The sequence below is a fragment of the Carcharodon carcharias genome, chromosome 4 (genome assembly GCF_017639515.1).
Source record: "Carcharodon carcharias isolate sCarCar2 chromosome 4, sCarCar2.pri, whole genome shotgun sequence".
NCBI classification, from domain to species: domain Eukaryota; kingdom Metazoa; phylum Chordata; class Chondrichthyes; order Lamniformes; family Lamnidae; genus Carcharodon; species Carcharodon carcharias.
In genome coordinates, this window is record NC_054470.1 from 73478665 (window position 1) to 73500607 (window position 21943).

Consider the following 21943-nt stretch of genomic DNA (forward strand, 5'->3'; position numbering starts at 1 on the left):
TGTGGTAAAAACATATTTACTGAATAAGACTATTTTGACAAAGGAGTAGTAAAAGTGTGCTCTTTCCATCATTCAGTTTTGTGCTAAGCTTATGTTGAGATTGTTGTAGTTGTTAATTTATTTGTTTTGGTTTTGTCCTCTGCCAACATTATATTTCTATGAGCAAAGAATTTGCATTTGTGTAGCATCTTTAATGAACTCAGGACATCACAAAGCACATTACAGCTAATGAAATAGTCTTTTTGAAGTATAATGTACCAAATACTCAAGCAGAATAAAACTGTTCCCTTAAATGTTATAATATCAAGTTAAAGTCCCAGCAGATTGGAATTTAGCACAAGTAACACAACTATCAAGAAAGGAAGGAGAGAGAAAACCAGTTAGCCTGACATCAATTGTCAGGATTTAAAAAATTATTTCATGGAATGCGAGTGTTGCTGGTAAGGCCAGATTTATTGTCCATTCTTAATTGACCAAGAGAAGGTGTTGGTGAGCTGCTGCCTTGAACTGCTGCAGTTCCTCTTGTGTAGGTACACTCAGAATGCTATTGGAAAGGGAGTTCCAGGTTCTTGACCTAATGGCAGCGAAGGCACAGCAATATAGTTCCAAGTCAGGATGGCGTGTGGCTTGGAGGGAAACTTGCTGGCAGTGGTGTTCCCATGCACCTGCTGCTGATCAGCTTCAGGGTGGTGGCATTTGTGAGTTTGGAAGGTGCTGTTGAAGGAGGCTTGGCGAATTGCAGCAGTGCACCTTTTATATGGTATATACTGCTGCCACTGTGTGTCAGTGGTGGAAGGAGTGAATTAAGGTGATGGATGGAGTGCCAGTCAAGTAGGTTGCTTTTCTCTGGATGCTATCAAGCTTCTCGAGTGTTGTTGGAGCTGCAGTCATCTAGGCAATTGTAGATATTGGACGTGTTTTGAGGAGTCAGTAGGTGAGTTAGTTGCTACAGAGTTTCCAGCCTCTGATCTGCTTTTGTAGGCACAGTATTTACATGGCTGGCCCAGTTCAGTTTCTGGCCAGTGGATGTTGATGTTGGGGGCTTTAGCGATGATAATATTCTTGGATATCAAGGGGAGATGGTTAGATTTTCCCTTTTTGGAGATGGTCACTGCCTGGCACTTGGGTGGTGCGAATGTACTTGCCATTTGTCAGTGCAAACCTGTTCAGGTTTTCCTCCATGAGGAGATGGACTGTATCTGAGGAGTCGTAAATGGTACTGAATGCTGTGCAATCATCAGTGAACACTCCATTTCTTACCTTAAGAGGAGGGAAAGTCAGTGATGAGGTTGCTTTAAGATGGTTGGGCTGTGGACATTATACCGGGCTTGAGATGTTTGACCTCCAACAAACACAACCATTTTCCTTCGTACCATGTATGACAACAACTGGTGGGTAGTTTTCCCCTTTTATTCTCCTTGACTTCAATTTTGTGAGGGCTCTTTGATACCACACTCAAGTCAAATGCTGTCTTGATGTCAAGGGCAGCCCCCCTGACCCCCACACACACACACTCTTCATCCCCACCCTCCTCATTCCTCACCCTCTCTTCCTCACCTCCCACTCAATTGATTATCACAAAAAAAGAGCATCTGGCCATTATTATCTTGCTCTTTGTAGGAATTTGCCGTGTGCATATTGGCTGTCAAGTTTCCTACATTACAATAGTGACTAAACTTCAAAAAGTACTTTATTGGCTGCCAAGTGCTTTGAGATGTCAGGTGGTTGTAAAAGGCACCATCTAAGAAATGCAAGTCTTTCAAGGCTTTTTATGCTCCTTTCTCAACAATAAAATTTGATGTTCTCCAACCTTTCCTCATAACTCAATTGTCAATTGGGATTGGTATTCTGTGTACTCTTTCTAATGCCTCTGGTTATTATACTGTGGTTTAGTAATCAAAATGGGATATACCATAAGTTAATTATAAATTCTTAACACTGATTCTGTAGATTCATATTTCACAATTCTAGAATTCTGTTTGTGCACCATTCAAGCTTTGTTTGCGCTGTTTGAAGCCTCTTGCCTTTATTGGGCATTGATTTACGCTGCAGTTAAATGTGACTGTATTGAAAATGGTACTCATATAACTAAGCATTGGTGCAAATTATATCTCCATCCCATCTGTGGTGAATGGTGAAACATAAACTGCTTATCTGTCTTATTTTTAACCAGATTACAAGAAACACCACACCAATGTACCGGACACCAGAGATAATAGATCTTTATTCCAATTATCCAATCAATGAAAAACAGGATATCTGGGTATGTTTTCTATAAAGTATCATGCTTTGGAATAGCAGAACAATTCAGTTTTTTTATTCATTTACAGGATATGACCATTGCTGGTATGGCCAATATTTATTGCCCACCCCTAATTGTCCTTCAGAAGGTGCTGTTGAGATGCCTTCTTGAATACAACTGAGGGACTTGCTAGGGCCTTTAAGGGTTAAAAACATTGTTGTAGGTTTGGAATCAGACTGGATATGGACAGCAGATTTCCTTTCCTAAAGGACATTAGTGAATCAGATGAGTTTTTACAACAATCCAGTAGTTTCATGGCCAACATCAGTGATAATAGCTTTGATTACAGATTTATTTAATTAATTGTATTTAAATTCTCCAGCTGTCATGGTGGCATGACCTCATTCCTCTGGATTATTAGTCCTGGTTTCTAGATTATCAGATGAGTAACATAATCACTATACTACTGTTAGCCATCAGTAGTAATTACTTCTTGGTCATTATATTTTGGCCAAAATTTGGATATCTTTATTTATAAAATGTGTATTAACCATAATGGGTGGTGCAACATAAAAGATTGTGAAACAAAAACAGAAAATGCTGGAAAAACTCAGCAGAAAAAAACTCCACAGTATCTGTGGAGGGAGAAATGGAGTTAACGTTTCGATCGTATGTCCCTTCTTCAAAGCTAAAGAGAAGTGGAAATGTGATGAAATTTATACTGTTTAAGGGGGTGGAGCAGGTGAAGCTGGATAGAAGATCAGTGATAAATGGGGACAAAGGAGAGATTGACAAAGATGTCATGAACTAAAGGACAAAGGGGAGTGTTAATGGTAGCGGTCAGGGCTAAAAAAGGTGCTGATAGTGACGTAAAGGTAAGAAAGCAGAATGTGATAATAGCAGAACAAGGGTGAGCATTGTGTGAAAGAATAATATGGAACGAGTGACAGATGGCCGTACTGGGGATGGGATGGGGTGGAGGGAAGAAGGCAGTGGTGGGGAAAAGAAGGATTGAAAATGGGATTAAAAAGGGGATAAAACAATGAGTAAATGAATAAAAATTAAAAAAGATTAAAATGACGATTAAAAATAAAAATGAATGTAGAAAAAAGGGAATAGAAAAGGGGTGAGGGTAGAGGAAAGAGTTCATGGTCTGAAGTGTTGAATTCAATGTTAAGTCTGGAAAAACTATTGGTATAATAATATACCGTGGACACTGAAACTCTGAAATAATAAAAACAATTTTTGGAAGTATCTACTGAATATTTTCTGTTTTCCTTTGAGAACCCCAGGCTTCCCCTTGGGTCTTCAAATAAAATTCCAGCAGCTTTTCCGAGGGAATGGAGATGTTGTTGAGAAAAGCTACTTTAGAGGATTCAAATAGTGCCAACAATGACTGGGAGAGGAATACGGTATATCCAATCATAGTTGGAAACCTGAGCGATGAAATGTTACCCATTAACAATTTGTTTCTACCTATTTTGTTCATAAATTGGCAAAAAACCAGAGGTGACACAAGGAAACTTTTTTTTATGCAGCGTGGTGTTATGATCTGGAATGCATTGTCTGAAAGTGTGTTGGAATCAAATTCAATAGTAACTTTCTCTGCTGTGTTGTTCTATGAAAGCCTAAAACCTTCTCGAGGTATTGACTTACAATGATGGAAGTGAACCACTACCAACCCAAGGTACCTTCATTTGGCCTTGTGTTTAATCAGTCAGTGTTCAGTAAGTAAAACAAAAACAGAATTACCTGGAAAAACTCAGCAGGTCTGGCAGCATCGGCGGAGAAGAAAAGAGTTGACGTTTCGAGTCCTCATGACCCTTCGACAGAACTGTTCTGTTAAGTTCTGTCGAAGGGTCATGAGGACTTGAAACGTCAACTCTTTTCTTCTCCGCCGATGCTGCCAGACCTGCTGAGTTTTTCCAGGTAATTCTGTTTTTGTTTTGGATTTCCAGCATCCGCAGTTTTTTTGTTTTTATCTCAGTGTTCAGTAAGTGCCTGTCTATGGTGCCAGTGTTTTTTGGGATACATATTTATCTTCATATAAACCTCTGGTTGATTGAAGTCCTCTCCCACTAGGAGGCTTGCTAGCAGGTACTGGCCTTTTAAGGAAATTGGGCTTCATTGTAAATTGAGAAAGATTTTCAGCTACAGCTATTGCAGTGGTCCAGTTCCTGACTGTTCAAACTGTAACCTCACTACCACAAGACCACTCCAGAGTTACTCAGCTTGGACAATTCAATCTCAAAGCAGAAAACAGGAGTCAAGATTAATGTACAAATTTCCTGCTGGAAAGCAATTTAGCTTCACTTGATGTTACTCTCGGTTGAGTAGCTCCTCCTATGGGAGATTCAACTCCCCATCTTTGCAGAGTTAGCTGATTACAGCTAGGTGGTGCTAGAGGTAGTATAGTTGGCCGAGAGGAGGAGAAAGATGCTGTTGACCATTGTCCAGTGACTCTATTACAAATAGATGTCATTATTAACATGGAATCAGCATCCACTTTGATGCACTGCAGCTGAATATCCTATCAACACCCACAGTTGAAGTTCCACAATGAAGAATGGTCACTAGGGCTAGGCATTGGAATATATGATCTTAACCTGCAGAACCATACCTCAGTAAAGCATTAATGTCTTTAGGAGAGGAGAAATAATTCAGTCAGTCCCATTCCCATGCTCTATCTTTATTTGCCCTGCAAATTTATTTCCCTCGAGTGCCCATCAGTTTCTCTTTTGAAATCATTCATCATCTCCGCTTCCACCATACCCATAGGCACTGAGTTCCAGATTATTTCCATTTGTTGTGTAAAAAAGTTCTTCCTCACATCTCCTCTGCTTCTCTTGCCTAAAACCATAAATCTGTGTTCCCTAGTCTTTGTGCCATCGGCTAATGGGACCAGCTTTGTCTACCTTATCTAGACATGTCATAATTTTGTACACCTCTATCAAATCACCCATAGTCTCATTTGCTCCAGGGAGAACAACCCTAGCTTCTCCAGTTTAACCCTATAGCTAAAATCCCTTATCCCTGGAACTCTTTGGTAAATCTCCTCTGCACACTCTTAAGGACCCTCACATTCTTCCAAAAGTGTGGTGACCAGAACTGGATGCAGTACACTACTTGTGACCTAACTAGAGCTTTATAAAGATTCAGCATAACTTCCCTGTTTTTGTACTCAATACCACTGCTTATGAAGTCAAGAGCCTATATACTTTGCTACTCTCTCCATACTTCCTGCCGCCTTCAAAGATCTATGCACATGAGCTCCCTTGTCCCTCTGTCCCTGCACATGCTTTAGAACTGTGCCATTTAGCCTATATTGCCTCTCCCTATCCCTTCCATCAAAGTGCATCACCTCATACTTCTCTGTATTAAATTCCATCTGTCCCTTGTTTACCCATTCTACTAGCCTATCTATGTTCTGTTGCAGTCGATTGGCATTGTACTTACTGTTTGCTATATTTCCAAGTTTTGTATCATCAGGAAATTTTGGAATTTTACGCTGTAATATCCAAGTCTTATGCCAAAAAAGCAGTGCTCCTAGTAGTGGTCTAGACCCTTGAGGAACGTTACTGTTTACCATTCTCCAGTCTGAAAAACAGCTTGCTGTTTACTGTCTTTGAGCCAATAATTTATCCAAGCTGACATGATATTTTGTCAGCATCCTTTTCTATGAGTGTGATACATTGTTAAGCACTTTCTCAAAATCCATATAGACAACATCCACCTTCTGTTACTTCACCAGAAAAATTCAATTGGATGAGTCAAGCACAATCTGCCTTTTACAAGTCTGTGCTGGCTCCCCTTAATTAACTCAAACCTCTCCAAGTGCCTGTTGATTTGTTTGGAAGAGTATAGCACACCCTTCTGCTATCTCTGCTCCTGCTTGAGCAACTTGGGACGCAAGCTTTCCGGACCAAGCAACTTATCCAGTCTAATCATAACTAGCCTTTATAGTACAATCTGCCTATAAATTTGCATTCCATCCATCACCTTTACCATCTCCACTTTTGCTGATATTTTGCCAGCATCCTCTCCCTTAGTAAACACAGATACCAAGTACTCATTAACTAGTCCAGCCTTACCCTGCACCTCCAAGCATTTACTTTCTTTGATGCTAATAGGCCACTCTTACTACCCACTGACTATTTATATGCCAGTAGAAGATTTTTGGATTCTCTTTTAAGTTAGCTGCCATTCTAGTCTCATGTTCTCTCTTTGCCAATCTTAACTTCCTCTTCACGTTCCCATTTCAACTTATTGTATTTGACTTAAAGAATTCACCTGACATGCATCATAATTCTTTTTTGTTCTGTCATATTCTCTATCTCCTTTGGTTCTGCTACCTTTCCCCCTTATTGGAATGTACATAGCCTTCACCCGAAACATGTCCTCCTTATCATCTATTGTTCCGTTATCATTTTTCCTGTCACTCTTTGGTTCTATTTCACCGTGGCTAGACCCCCTCTCATCCCATTGAAGTTAGACCTCTTTAGAAGTTCTGCTTTAGTGTCTCCTTACTCTCCTCCATTGCTGATATAAACCCTTTGATACAATGATCACTCTTACCCAAGTTTTCCCCCACTGACACCTTGTCCAATTGGCCCATCTTATTCCCCAGCACCGGATCCAACAATGCCTCCTTCATAGTTGGATCAAGAATATACTGGTCAAGGAAGTTCTTTTGAACACATTTCAGAAATTCCTTCTCTTCCTTGAACTTTACTTTAACATTATCTCAATTGATATATCCCAATTAATATGAGGGTAATTAAAGTCCCCTAGTAGCACCACTCTATTGTTCTTGCACATCTGTGATTTCCGTACATATTTACTCCTCTCTCGCTCTCTCTGTCACACCATTTGGAGGTCCTTAGAATATCCCTAGTAGTGTGATCATACTCTTTTTGCTTCTCAGCTCTAACCAAATAAATACTGTCCATGCCTCCTCAAGAACATACTCTCTTTCCAGCACTACTGTGTCTTCCCTAAGCAGCAAGCCACTCACCTTCCTTTTTTCCTTCCCTATCTTTTCTGAACACTTTATACCTTTGAATATTAAGTGTCCAGTCCTCACCATTTTTAAGGCACTTATCTATAACTGCTACTATATCATATTCCCAAACCTGTCTTTGTATTCTTTGTAGTCCTCTTTAGTCTGCTTCAATTTAATTTGATACTACTTCCTTCTCTAGTACTATTCACAACTCTCACCCCTTTTTCTCACTCCTTTCCATTTCTATATGCTGGTGCCCCTCCCTCTGCCAATTTAAACCCTTCCCAAACACACTAGTTAACCTCCTGGTGAGGCGATTGGTCCAATCCTGTTGAGGTACAATCCACCCTTTTGATTAAGTGCCTCCTGCTCCAGAGCTGGCCCCAATGTCCCAAGGATTTGAAGCCCATCTCTCCTCCACCCCCCCCCCCCCCCGGGCGCACGTTGCCTCAAGCCATGCGTTGATACTCCCTTTCTTACTCTTTCTACTCCTGCTAGAGCCTGGCACTGGGAGTAATCCAGAAATTGCTATCTTTGAGGTCCTACTTTTTAACTTCCTCCCTAGCTCCTACAAGTTTGACTGTAGTATTCAAAACCTGCTTTCTCTCATGTTGATCTGGATGTGGACCACAGCTTCTGGCTCATTTGCTTCACCCTACAAAATATTGCACACTCTGTGATTTCCTTTACCCTGGCACCAGGGCTGCAACACACCATGCGGAGGCCATGATGATGGTTACAGAAATGCCTGTCTGTTCTCCGAACTATGGAATCCCCTATAGCAGCTGTATTTCTATTTTTTGCTTTTCCCTCCTATGTAGTCCCTTGCCCATCAGTGCTATAGTCTGGACTACATTCCTTCAGGATGTTGTCACTCCCAGCAGTCTCCAATGCTGAGTATTGGTTTGAGAGTAGCACATACCCCAAAGACTCCTGCATTTCTTTACTCTTCCTGATGGCCATCCATCCAACCTGAATACACTCTGCCTGTGAGTCGCCACATCTTGCAATGTACCATCCAGGAAACTCTCAGCCTCCCTAATGCTCAACAGTGGTTGCAACTGCCTCTCAAGTTTGGAAATCATGACTTGAGCTCAAGTAGATGGAGACACTTCCTACATATGTAGTTCCCCAAGACACATGAAGTGTCCTGAAGTTCCCATGTAGTGCAGGAATGGCAAGCAACAGATCTCAGCTAACCATCCATTATCTTAAAAAAAATACTCTTCCCTCTTTCAGAACCTTGCTTAAACTATTAATTTTAATTTATGTCTTTGGACCTGCTCTGCGCTAATACCATTACTCTTAATTCGTTTACTATTAATACTTAGCCTGATTGGAATATTTTATCTCCTAGCTCCTAGTTCAAATGAATGCTCTAGTTTAAACAGAGAGAAAAAATTGGTAGAAAAGGAAATAACAAACGAACCAATTATCTCCTTTCCTGTGGCATCACACTTTTTTTCTTTTTTTTGAACATGATCAGTTCTCTCTGAACTCTCTAGCGCTTTGTTCTGGTGCCCTCTCTCTCCCCGTCAGTCTCAAACAGCTCTTTAGCCTATGCTCTTGCTGCTGGTCTTGGGCCTGCTCTGCTGCTGCTCTTTATTCCAGCTCCAATCTTGTCCTCATTGCTGGTGAGAAGATCTGTTGGCTGATACCTCCCCATTGTCTTTGACTGTTTGCTGAATTAAATGTAGAGTATACAGGGCTCAACAGAAGAGTTTTTAATTTTTGTTTCACAAAGCACGCATAGTCGGAGCCAGATGTACAAATGCAATGTCTTTTTTGGTGTTGATCTTAGAGATCAGGAGGGTTCCCAATCCATTTCATGCTCTGTGTTGATTTAACTGACCTCAACCTAGGTAGCAAGAGGAACGTTATCATTTGCCTCAGTGCTCCTGGATGTGGAGGGAAGAATCAACCTGACTTCCCTCTTTGAATTGGTGTTCCTAACGGAAAGTGCTTGTTGGGCCAACAGGCCTGTTACCCTTCCTTTTCTGGTTGATCAGCTGCTTTGTAGATTGAACATAAAATAGGGTTGCTTGAGATAAGGTACTGGAGAAATGCTAGCCCCTTTCAAACTGTGCAACAACATAAGTTATTGCCGTCAGAAGAGAAAATCGAAATAAGCAAATACCTGCCATTAATTGCAGTTGGCATAGAGTTATCCTCTGCAACTAACATGCAACTTTTAAATGAAATTTTTTTTTATAACTTTGCTTAGGCCTTGGGCTGCATCCTCTACCTTTTGTGCTTTAAGCAACATCCGTTTGAAGATGGCGCTAAACTTGGAATTGTAAATGGAAAGTACTCTATTCCTTCGAATGATACCAAATACACCGTTTTTCATGATCTCATTCGTAAGTATTGAGCACAAACTAAGTAGTATCTCAGTTTTATGTTCAGTTTAATTTTGCGAGGTATACACTGACTTGTTTTCTCATAATTTACTGTAGATTATTGCTTGATTATTTTGCAATCAACCAGGGTGTGGAGATGAATGGGATTGGTTTTACGAACATTAGCCTTCCAGCATGGATACTTTAATTTGTAAAGTACCAGGAATAACCTAGGCATCAGTGGATGTCATTGCAATCTCACTGCTGAAAAACCTAATAAAAATGGAAAAAAAATTCCCAGTAACAACACCTTGCATTTATATAGTGCAAGAGAAAAATATTTCACAGAGGCCTTATGAAAAAATGGACTCTCAGAATTTGAGTGACCTGTAGCTTGATTGAAGAGTTGGATTTTAAGGAAGGACTCAAAGGAGGATAGGGAGATGGAGGAGTTTAGGAAGGAAATTCCGGAATGTGCTGAGCAAGCACCTAAAGGTGAGCCGCCATAGGTGGGATGAAGGAAGGTTAGAATCCTGGAAACAGAGTTTAGGGTGGTGTGTTGTAGGACTGGAGGAGGTTGCAGATACAGGCAGAGTCGAGGCCATCAAGGAAATTAAATTCAAGGATGAAAATTGGAACTTGGTGAAGAATAAGGCATAGGTTTTGGATGAACTGGAGTTTTTGGGAGGTGGAAGATGGAAGGCTGGCCAGAAGCGCATTGAAATAGTCACGTATGAAGCTTACGCAAGTATGGACGGAGATTTTTTCCGGAGATAGGCTGCGCTAAGGCAGAGGCAGATGATGCAATGGAGGATTACCAGGCACACTTGGTGATTGAGAGGATATGGGGTTGAATATGATGCCGAGCTACATAAGGAGATCTAAGGTCAGATGACCAAAAATTTGGTCAAAATAGTAGGTTTTGAGGAGCGTCTTAAAGGAGACGTGGAGAAGTGTAGGGAGGGTAGTCTGGAGCAAGGGCCTGGGCGACTGAAGGCACGACCGCCAATGATGGAGCAATTATAATTGGGAATGCACAAGAAGCCAAAATTAGAGGAGCACATATATCTTGGAGGGTTGTGGGGTTGAAGAAGATTACAGAGATAGGAAAGGGCAAGGCTACAGAGGAATTTGAAAACAAGATGAGAAATTTAAAATAAAGACATTGTTTGATCGGGAGCCAATGTAGGCCAGCGAGCACAGGGATGATAGTTGAACAGGACCTGCTCTGAGTTAAGACATGTGCAGCAGAGTTTTGATGAACTTAAGTTTATGGAGGATAGAATATAGGAGACCAACCAGGAGTGTGTCAGAATATTTGAGTGTAGCAAAAATTTTACAGTACCTTTAATGTAATGAAAAGTCCCAAAACTCTTCACAGGAGCATTAATAAAACAAAATGACACCGAATCACATAAGATGTTAGGTCAGATGACCAAACACCAGCAGCAGATGAGCTGAGATGGGTGAAGTCAAGCGATTTTACAGAGATGGAAATAGGAGGCCTTAGTGATGATGTGAATATGAGGGCGGAAGATAATCTGAAAAATGGATAACCTCACACTTCTTCACATTGAATTCTATTGGCTCTAGTTTCCCCATTCACTTAGTCTATCTGTGTCCCTTTGTAACTTCCTGCTTCCATCTACACAACCTATGCTGCTTAACTTTGTCATCTGTGTTTGCAGTTCTCTATTCCTTCATCCAAGTCATGAACGTACATACTGAAAAGCTGAGGTTCCAGTGCAGATTCTAAGGGAGCACCACTTGTCACCTTCTGCCAATAAGAGAACAAACCATTTATCCCTACTTCATTCTCTCCTACCTCCCAACCTATTACCAACCTACCTTTCTGTGCACTTTTTGCTCATAATTTCGATGGTCTATATAAAGATTATCCTTATGCACCATGCCAATTATGGCCTCAAAAAAATTGAATCCTATGATCTATGTGGGAAGATCTTGGATTGCATGTGCTGTCCTTTTTTTTTCCTCAGTTGTAGGCAAACCTCCACTGTTCCAGATAGAGAAATGGACTAGTACAGACTGGTAGTTTATTTGAAACAGAGGATGGGACTGGAACCAGTGACCTAGGTTCATGCTATAAGATATAAAAGAACTATAGTATGTCATTGTGGTTTGAGTTGATGTTAGCTGAAGTAGATTGAGATGGATTATAGTCACTTTTAATGTTTTGATGCAATATCCTATTGGTATAAATCTGTTTATTATACTCTTTCTGAGTCAACCAAATAATCGAAAGCAACAAAATCAGGGGTAACATAAACACAGCCCCTAAGTTAGGTCAGCTGTAAAAAACCAAAGACAAAGTTTAATGGAAACTTACAAACATCAGATCAAAATGTGATTAAAGGGGTGGATAGGTGCACTGCAGAACTGGAACACATAATCAAGGCTGACACCTCAGTGCAGTGTTCAGGGAGTGGTGCAATTTTAATGGTGCTGTCTTTTGGATAAGACACCTGAGGCCCAAATTACCTGTTCATGAGGGAAGAGAAGCTCTCAATTTACTGTTCAAAGAAGAGCAAAGGAATTCTCCCAATATCCTGACCAACCAACATACACAAAACAGATTAACTGGTCATTATCTCGATTATGTTTCGGCACCTTACTGTGTTCAAATTGGCTCAGAGATACGCCTACATCACAGTAGATTATAATTCAAAAGTCTTTGTTTGTGAAGCACTGTGAAACACCCTGAGGATGAGAAGGAAGCTATAAAAAAGCAAGTTTGCTTCTTTTCGTTAAAGCTGTGATTCCTAAACTCTAACTGATGTCTGGATTCTGGGGGTGGGAGGGCAGTGGGGGAGGGAATTGGAGTGAATCCTAATACTATGTTTTAGCCATATATTAGCTCAGAGCACCTATTGACAGAAGGTAGCTTCTGACCTATAAATGACCTATATTTTCTCCCCTTTTGTTGCTGCAGGTAATATGATGAAGATAAATCCTGAAGAGCGATTGACTATTACAGAGGTTGTGAATCAACTGCAGGAGATAGCTGCAGCTAGAAATATTAATCTTAAATCTCCAATTACAGAAGTAAGAAACTTGTTCCTGGTTCTCAAGTTGTAAACTAGGGGGTTCATCCCACTTTTAAAACTACAATGAAAAATAAATTTGAATTCAAATCTTAGTAATTAAATACCAATGTACTATAGCATTATAGTACTCGGTGCCCTGGTTTATTTATTTTTGCCAGCTTTTTAAAAAAATCTCATGTTCAAATAGAAGAAAACAATAGCCATTGAATATGCTGCAGGTCATGATGGTCATGTCAAAGAGTGACATTGCCCTGGGTTGCTGCAGGACCATAGACTTTGAATAAATTAACTTCCGGGATCATCTGAGTTCGTATCAGCTCATCAGTAACCAGATGAGCAATGATTAAAACTGAGCTGTTCACAGTATTACTCGCAAATCACTGTTGAGTCTCTTTACTTGAGTCTGGTATTTTGTCAACAGCAGAAAAGATCAGCTGATTTGTGTATATCTTGATGTGATTTTAATGGGAGGAAATGTCTTGCTCTCAGTTATATTGACAGTATTATTTCCTCTGTTCCTCTGCTTTTGATGTCTCAAAATAAGCTAACATCTCCACTATCCAAATACAGTGTTGACCTTTATCGAAGATTAGGCCAGTGGCAAGATGATCTGATCATTATTTGATGCACTATTTAGTTGTCTTTAGCCGACTGCTCTGTTGGGGTCTTGGCAGCAATTGACTGTTATGTTTAGAAGTGAAACAAATCTGCAGGAGCCACTGTGACCCACTGAAGCGCAGTTATCTAGTTGTGGAGCTGCATTGGTCCAGTCTAGGGAGAATCCTGTTACTTGGACTGTCCTGTTGTCTGACTGAAGGAGGTCAGTGTAAGAGAAGTAGTGAGAACCAAATATAGGAAGGTAAAGAGAGGGACTTGCATCAGGAATTAAATCTAGAGGCTTCTCTGCAAAGCCATGCTGTTGTCTTTATCTGTTGTGTAAATGTTCTTTTTGTTTTGTCCATTAAGATTTTAAAGACATAATATCTAATAGCAGAAATGATCAGATGTTTTCCGTATGGTAGGAAAGGTATGATTATCCACACACACATTATTACAAGCTTTTATTTGAGGTAAATAAATGGGATATTCCATTATGCTGCAAATAGTATAGTTACATGGTGTGTAGCAGAACTGTGCAGGATATTATTTGTTTAAAATCTATAAATTATTCATTCTGCCTCTGTGTATAAATGAATGAGTTATCTGAAGAGGGTAGGGGACTATTTGGTAATGTGCCCTTGCAGTGCCCATGAAAGTAGTGAGCTTCCCTCAGCTGCTCCTGTATAAGGCCTTATTCCTTCATCTTGTCATGTCATGATAGGAGTTCAGTATTGTTTTCACGCACAAAGTAGAAGTTGAGTATTACTTAATTTCCTGTATGGGGGTTTCTCCTGTTTTTGCTGTTTTACAGTCATCATTGTTGATTTCTGACTTTGACATGTTTATTGTTTATTGTGTTTTGTGTTAAGCACTTCGGTTGTCACCTCTGTTGGTGTTTTTTTCTGTTGAAAGTGCATCAGTTCAGCTAGCTATTGACATTGGATTCCAGGTTTGCACATACAGTTGTGAGTGATGGATAGCAACGATTGCCTAATAAGGAATACCATAGCAAAGGGAAATTATCTAATATTTTGTGGTATTAATTTTCTTGGCTGTTAATCTAGACTTGCACAGTGCTTATAGATTGCTTCTTCTGCCACTCTATCACCAGAGCAGAAATATCTCTCTTGCTCTCGCTCTCTTGCTTTTTTTCCCTTCCTCTTGCCTGCCGACAGGGAAACTGATTTGTGTATTGAATATGTAGGCCTGTCTGTCACAAAGTGTAGAAGTTGGTATGAATATTTACAATGAACCTTAATGTAATATCATGTAGAAAATGTGCCTCTTGAAATCATTTCTAGTTGGGTCAGGTGCAAAGAGAGCTGGCCTTATTGTTTCATTTCCGGACTGTTGATGTGATGGAATTATTTTGAATGCCTGAATGTGGAAGGAGTACTTGTCAGGAGGTGTAAGCACTTTCTTGTCTTTTTAACATAGGTGACAAATTACAGCTTTGTGCAATAATTAATTTATCGCTTAGAAAATGTTGAAAATAAACTATTTCTGTGACCCAAAGTACAGAATTGCCCCAGCGCTGCATTTGCATCAAGTTGAATCCTACTTCACACACTAATGTGTTGTCAGCCCCTATTTAAATGGGGCAATTAACATATGTTGGCTGAAAAATAAGTAATTCATGCAAATTGGGTTTTATCGTAGCTTGTTGTAAAATAGGAAATTTTAGATCTTTGCGAAGTGCAATGAGTTAAAGAGACTGAGTATAAAGTTATTGAAGATTTTTTTCTTTTTTGTTGTGATTTTTTTGCTCAGATTGTAAAACATAGTATTTACTTCGTGGTTTAATATGTTGGAAAAAATTTAAATGGTATTAAACTTTATAAAAGTGGGACCTCTCCTACAAAAAATGCTGTCCATTTTCACATTGGTGCTAGAATTATGAAGGTAATCTGCACATCTTCAAGCTAATCAGCTTAAGTATCAAACAGACATGGTGTAGTCAGCTGCATACACTGGTCAAGGCTGGGCCTGAAGCCAACTTGGATATCCTGCTAGGTCTGCTTGTAAGTGTAGGCAGCGGAGCATTGAGATGGCACTAACACAGCAATGCCCTGTTAGTTCTGAAGAGAAGCTCCTTGCTACTGCAATTCAATAGCAGAATAATTTGCAACTGGTGGCTGGGAATCTCGGCTTTCTTTGTTGTGCTAGTGTCTGGATTGTCCTCTCATGAGTCTGCTGGGCTCTTATCTGCGAAAGATCAATTATGACGGTTACCAATCCTTACAGCTTCTGGAGCAGAATGGAGGGGTGGCCAACAGTACGGTAGCAAGTTCAACGCCACAGTGGAGCAAACCAGCAGGACCACTGAACAACATGCACAATGCAGGTATGCAACCTTTTATTAACAAAGGAGGAATAAAGGAGCAGTGGTGAACCCTCCAGTATAAAACTATAGAAATGTGTGATGTGCAGCATCAAATTACATTCAAGTCAATCTCTTTCACATTGATGGCCAACTCCAGTGATTTTGATACTAAACTGGATTTAGTGGTTGAAATCCTGCTGTCTGATTCGTTTAGGTTTAGGACTGCTTCTTGGTTCTACATATTATGCACGTCAGGAAGTTCATGTCGAAATCAGGTCACTAGTGATGTTCCTGCCGATGTGATGCTTTCATTTTTATTTGATTCTTTCATTTTCATTCTGCTTTATGTTGCCGATTAATTCACAAATTAACAAACAGGACAAGCTCTGGTTTGTTTCCCATTTGAATCTGTAGAATTACAGTGACAGGCCGCACCCAAGGTACTGATTTATATGTTTGGAGCATATAGCCCTGTTAAATCAAAATCACAGTAACATCATAAAATAAGATCACGAACAATGTTGTTTATATTGGGTATTTTATATTGGGCATTTCAAAGAGGTCCAATTGTGTTCCCTTTTTCCCCCTGCCTTCTTAGTGTAATATGGAGACAAAAATTGGGCCATAGCAGTTTGCTTTAGATTACTGTCTTAAGCTGACCTCCATTGAGACCTTAGCTAGGTTTCAAAAAAGAACATTGTATCTTCATCAGAGTTTGGAATTGAATCTTGAAGAAGTTGGAAAAGTGTGTGATCGAAATTAGTTTATAAACATTATTAAACTAATTCTGTGCCTCTGACTTTTAATCTTGGATAAAAATAACTGGGCAGATACAATTGCATTCCTAGCACCAAAGAAAGCCTCTTACCCCAGACAGTGATCAGGACTGTTTCAACAGTCTATCTGATAGATTGTTTTAAGCGATGGTATTTTATATGCACTTAAGACTCCTTATCATACATAATGATAAAAATGCTCCATGTATTTAGCATAAAGTAGAAAACCTTTGCTTTTCCTAACCTATTAGATCAACATAGAACACTGTAAAAGTAAAACTATGCAGGTATAACTCCTTATCTTGCAACAGCGACTACACTTCAAAAGTATCTAAATGGCTAGAAGGGGCTTTGGGACAGCTTGAGGTTGTGAAAGGCACTTTATAAACGCAAGCTCTTCTCTCTTTTACTACTTCAATTATAGTTGATCTGTCTATAAGGATGATGGTTGACTATTGATGAACATTGGCTAGCCCATTTTGCTGATGTATTTGGCACATTAATAAATAGTTGAACAACTTTTTATACTGAAAAGACACATTATATCATAGTTTCTCAGTTATAGGCTCTCTCTGTTTGCCTCTTTGTCTGATCTTTTGATTTTTTTGGTGCATCAACAATGATGAGCCGAATAAACAGAACTGAAAAGATATGTTGTTGATGGCTCAGATCTCCTGGCCTCCAGATCTTCAGAGACCGGACATACCCCACAAAATGCACTACGGGACTCGCCCTGGAAAACATTGACTCCGTGGAATTGCCCAGGAAATTTGAACTGGCAATTTCCCTGCTCCCCAAGACCCTCAAAAAAAGTCTTTGACCCTGAGTTAGAGTTGGAGACTTTGGACAGTTCTGACTTACTTACCTGGATGGTTACCTCAAACCCCCCGCCCCCCCCACTGACTCGACCTTACTGGACTCCCACCCTGACCAGCCCGCACTCACCCATTCCCTCACCCATGCACTCATCCACTAACATAATGAGAAGCTTTGGGACATTTAAACTCTGATTTACCAGAATACAGCAGCTAGTACAAAGGGGGCCGTGGATTCTGTGCAGATTCTCTCCGCTGCTCCCTCCAAGGTTTCCTGTGTTGAGTGAGTTCAGCAGGATCCTCCACTGGAAGATTGTCCAGAAAAATCGGAGGAAGGCAAGCGGGTGTTTTTGTCTGATCAAGGTCAGAAACGGGTTCAGACCCTGATCGGAAGATTTGGGCCGTTGTGTTTTGGTGAAGAATACAAGGCACAAAATGAGTGCATTGGTTATGGTCAGTTTCAGTCTGCATTGAGATGCTCCATTTTGCATCATTAAGATCTTTGTTATGAGTTGAAGGCTGCACATTATACATTTCAAATTTCATTCAAATCAGTGAGGTCACTTTAGGAATTTCTAAAATGTTGCATTTGTTTTTTTTATATAAGTGTTGTATAGACATTGTCCTGACACGGTGCATAGTTTGTGAACCTTTTAACCACCTTTTCAACTTGGATTGTAGAATGGGAATCTGGCAAGTGAGGTGGCCTATGTGATGACTCTGGCAGCATATATTGATGTCTCATACCTTTACATGGGACAGAGATGTTTAGGCCTGCTCTTTGTGGAAAAGCCTGGATTGCTTAAGCCTTGACCATATAAAAATGCAGTCAGTTTTCACAGTCTTTTTATTTGTGAAATAAATGTTATTACAGTTGTAAGTATTAATCTTCTGTGCTGTTATTGGAGCAGCTGATCATACAGATTTAGTAAATATTTAGAAACATTCCAAAAATCTTAATTGTTTTTTAAACTATGATTAAGTAGAAGGCAGGTTATGGGAGATGTGCAAAAGGGGCCAAGGCATATAACGTGTGAGTTGTTGGTTTGTCGTGGATTATTTGTTCACTTTATTCCTTAGGCATTGAAAATGATGTACAACACCCTGGGGGGTTGTTTGATATCCTCAGAGGAGGCACAGAGCGTTTCCTGACTAACATCAAGGATACATCCTCAAAAATGATCCAGTCAGTTGCCAAGTAAGTGGAGCTGAGAATTTAGCAGATGCTTCGTGTTCCATCAAGTCGCCCCGTTTCAGTGCGGGTGTTCACAGAGTTGCCCCGTTTCAGTGCGGGTGTTCACAGTGTCGCCCTGTTTCACTGCGGGTGTTCACAGAGTCGCCCCGTTTCACTGCGGGTGTTCACAGAGTCCCCCCGTTTCACTGCGCGTGTTCACAGAGTCGCCCCGTTTCAGTGCGGGTGTTCACAGAGTCGCCACATTTCAGTGCGGGTGTTCACAGAGTCGCCCCATTTCACTGCGGGTGTTCACAGAGTCGTCCCATTTCACTGCGGGTGTTCACAGAGTCGCCCCGTTTCAGTGCGGGTGTTTACAGAGCCGCCCCATTTCACTACGCGTGTTCACAGAGTCGCCCCGTTTCAGTGCGGGTGTTCACAGAGTCGCCCCGTTTCACTGCGGGTGTTCACAGAGTCCCCCCGTTTCACTGCGGGTGTTCACAGAGTCCCCCCGTTTCACTGCGGGTGTTCACAGAGTCCCCCCGTTTCACTGCGGGTGTTCACAGAGTCGCCCCGTTTCACTGCGGGTGTTCACAGTGTCGCCCCGTTTCACTGCGGGTGTTCACAGTGTCGCCCCATTTCACTGCGGGTGTTCACAGAGTCACCCTGTTTCACTGCGGGTGTTCACAGAGTCGTCACATTTCACTGCGGGTGTTCACAGTCGTCACATTTCACTATGGGTATTTATCAGAGCCACTATTGGTGAACTTTGACATTCAGGAGGTACATTCTGAGGGATGGCGATGACTGTGGAAATGTTATAACAATCAAATATACAAACCCAATAAAGTGCAACTAAATTTGTTTCACCTTTGCCTTCTTATTACGAGGAAGTCTACTTAATTGCCAGTAACTTTGGTAAGTTGCTGATGAATGATTGCAGCTTCTAGCTAACCTGTTTCTCTAGATACCAAAAATCTCATTGATTTTTGTGTGTCCTTAGATGGGTTAAGTTCATTTATTGCATTGATTTTGTTTCAAGAGTATTTTAACTTTGGTCATCATCCTTTTGCATTATAAATACCCTGTAGATTTTTTTGCACTACGATTGTGAAATTTTTGCCAGTATTAGATCATTTAAGGATGTTTTACTCAATTGCCACAGATATATTCACACTTTTTTTATATAAATACACTTTCAAAAAGCTAAGTATTATGAACAAATTGCAAGTCCAAGCAGGAAAGCTGACAAAATTTAACAATTAGCAATCTGGGTGTAAACATTTTTATATTAAAATAAAAAAATGTCCTTTAGTTTACTACCATGATGTAGTACTTGGTTGCACTCTTAATGTGGTATTTGTGGAAGGACAGATGGGTAGCATAGTAATACACATTTGCATAGTTGCACATCAGATATGGGAAAGCGCAGAGGGACAGATACACAGAGGGATTATCCCATTTTCTCTAGGTGTGTGTTTTGGGTTGTGCCACTATTTCTGCGTAACGTGCTGCCAATGCCATGTGCTCTGTTCCATCATTGATGGGCCTTGATGCATTCTTTTGAGTCACAGATTTTAGGGACTCAAATAAAAATGACAGTGGAGAAAAAATGACACATTTGATATATTTGTACCTGTCGACTATTTAAATAATTATTCTAAAAAATGTTTTAAGTTTAAAATGGACCTAGAATTTAGTCTTTTGAAAAGAACATGGTCACATCAGTTCATTCTGCAGCATCATGCCCATTATCTGGAGCTGAAAGCAGACATGTTTCCAGCTATTGTGCTAAAGTATGTATGTGGACACAGGAGAAGATGGCAACAAATCAGAGCTTTCTCTTTTCTACCCACTCTTTTTTTCTTTCTGCTTAACATTTCTGCTCCCACCCATTAGTGTAAGCTAGCAGAACAAATGTATCCTTCATAGTTAAGGCCACTGTTTTGCTGATAAGTCAACTAACAGGAGAAAAATGTCTGTCCAAAAGGATTGCCTAGCTTCCATTTGCTTTCCTTATTTGATGACAGCCCATTAGTAAATTTGAATCGTATGTTATGTTATGTTATGATGCTGGCTTGCTCTGGAATTTGGGCTGTCAATCAAAAGAACATTAAATTTTATTGTCCAAATTAGATGTATCATTCCAGTTAGAGAGACAGCTATTTTGATATTTGCATTTCCCTTTAATTTTCAATTTTTTGCCCAAGAGTATGTTATTGTTAATTTAGTATTGATGAGCACTTAGCATTTTTTGTTTCCCATTGTGAATATTGCTGCTTGTTACTGCTTGTTTTGAATATTCACTCAATTTTTTTCTTTCTAAACATCTCTGTGCCTCTGGTAGCAATCCCAGGTAAATATTTTAGTTTGTCTGTGTGCTGCTAAGTTATCGCTTTGTAATAACTGGATTTTGTCTACTCTTTGAATGGTGTTCATTAACTGTTCTCCCTGAAGTTCAAATCTTAATTGAGGTGTTTGCATGTGTTTTCTTTTGAAGGGCTACAACTGTAAACACTGTTAGTTTAATTGTATTTACAAGGGGAAGGGGTGCAGCAAGAAAGGAAGAATTGTGGATGCTTTGTTAGAAATAGCAGCTGAACGAGCAGGCTCATCAATTTTCCAGATTCTAACTGACCTTGAAATCCAGCTGGTGTCCCTCAGTCAATGATGTTTTAAAAAGTTGTTCGTCAGCAGTTTAAATTGGAGTGCCCAGATTTGGCAGATTAAAAAATATATTTGTTGGAAAGATGCTATGTTTTTGCTTCTTCTCAGTTTTATATTTTTGAATTATTTTGTACTGCTGCATTTCAGGGATGCTTGGATTGGTAAATTGAGCAATTGTAATTTTGCACATTCACCATCAGCATCAGGCAGCCATGAAGAGTAATTCAAAAGGGAACAGAACAGTTTCGAAGTGAAATCAAGCTGATTGAACTTTTTAGTACCTACAGCCTCTGATCTACTTTTGCCTGAGTTGAATGTTCCAATGGTCATTGTTCAGAGATGCCTTCAGCTCAGTTTTGTAAAATAATGTTCAGGACTGAATACAGTTAACAAGTTGCATAAAATTTTTGACATTCTGCCATCACATTATTTAGAAAGTTTAAAGTTCATTATGAAAAACATAAATACCAAAATTACCAAAATGTCTCCCTCTTTAGACTAATTATTCAAGTGTCTAATTGTGTTAATGCAGGCTTGTCCCGGTTCCTCTCTAGTTCCTCCCTGCATTCAAATTGCTCTCTATATAACCCAGGGCATTTCGACACTGCCAGGCCGCACTCTCACCGCACCTCCCCCGCACCGCAGCTGATTTGGTGAACGTGGGCAAGTGAGTGATTGTGAGGGTGAGTATGTGTGTGTGCCTGAGAGATGGTGAGTGTGTTTGTGCCTGAGAGAGGGTGAGTGTGTGTGTGCCTGAGAGAGGGTGTCTGTGTGTCTGAGAGCGGGTGAGTGTGTGTGTGTGTGTGTGTGTGTGTGTGTATCTGAGAGGGAGGAGTATGTGTGTGAGAGGGGGAGAGTGTGTGTGTGTCTGAGAGAGGGTGAGCGTGTGTGTCTGAGAGAGGGTGAGTGTGTGTGTCTGAGAGAGGGTGTGTGTGTGTCTGAG

The 21943-nt window shown here is 40.3% G+C and overlaps 1 protein-coding gene across 3 annotated transcripts in view; it reads left to right on the forward strand.

Annotated features, from left to right (window-relative positions):
* Window positions 1–21943, forward strand: part of gak (cyclin G associated kinase) — a 143112-nt gene that overhangs the window by 47390 nt on the left and 73779 nt on the right. For all 3 annotated transcript variants that reach the window (XM_041185990.1, XM_041185992.1, XM_041185991.1), the window contains exons 7-11: window positions 2174–2263; window positions 9469–9604; window positions 12534–12646; window positions 15493–15592; window positions 18243–18360. In XM_041185990.1, coding sequence (XP_041041924.1) covers window positions 2174–2263; window positions 9469–9604; window positions 12534–12646; window positions 15493–15592; window positions 18243–18360 — 557 coding nt within the window. The remainder of the gene's footprint in view (window positions 1–2173; window positions 2264–9468; window positions 9605–12533; window positions 12647–15492; window positions 15593–18242; window positions 18361–21943) is intronic.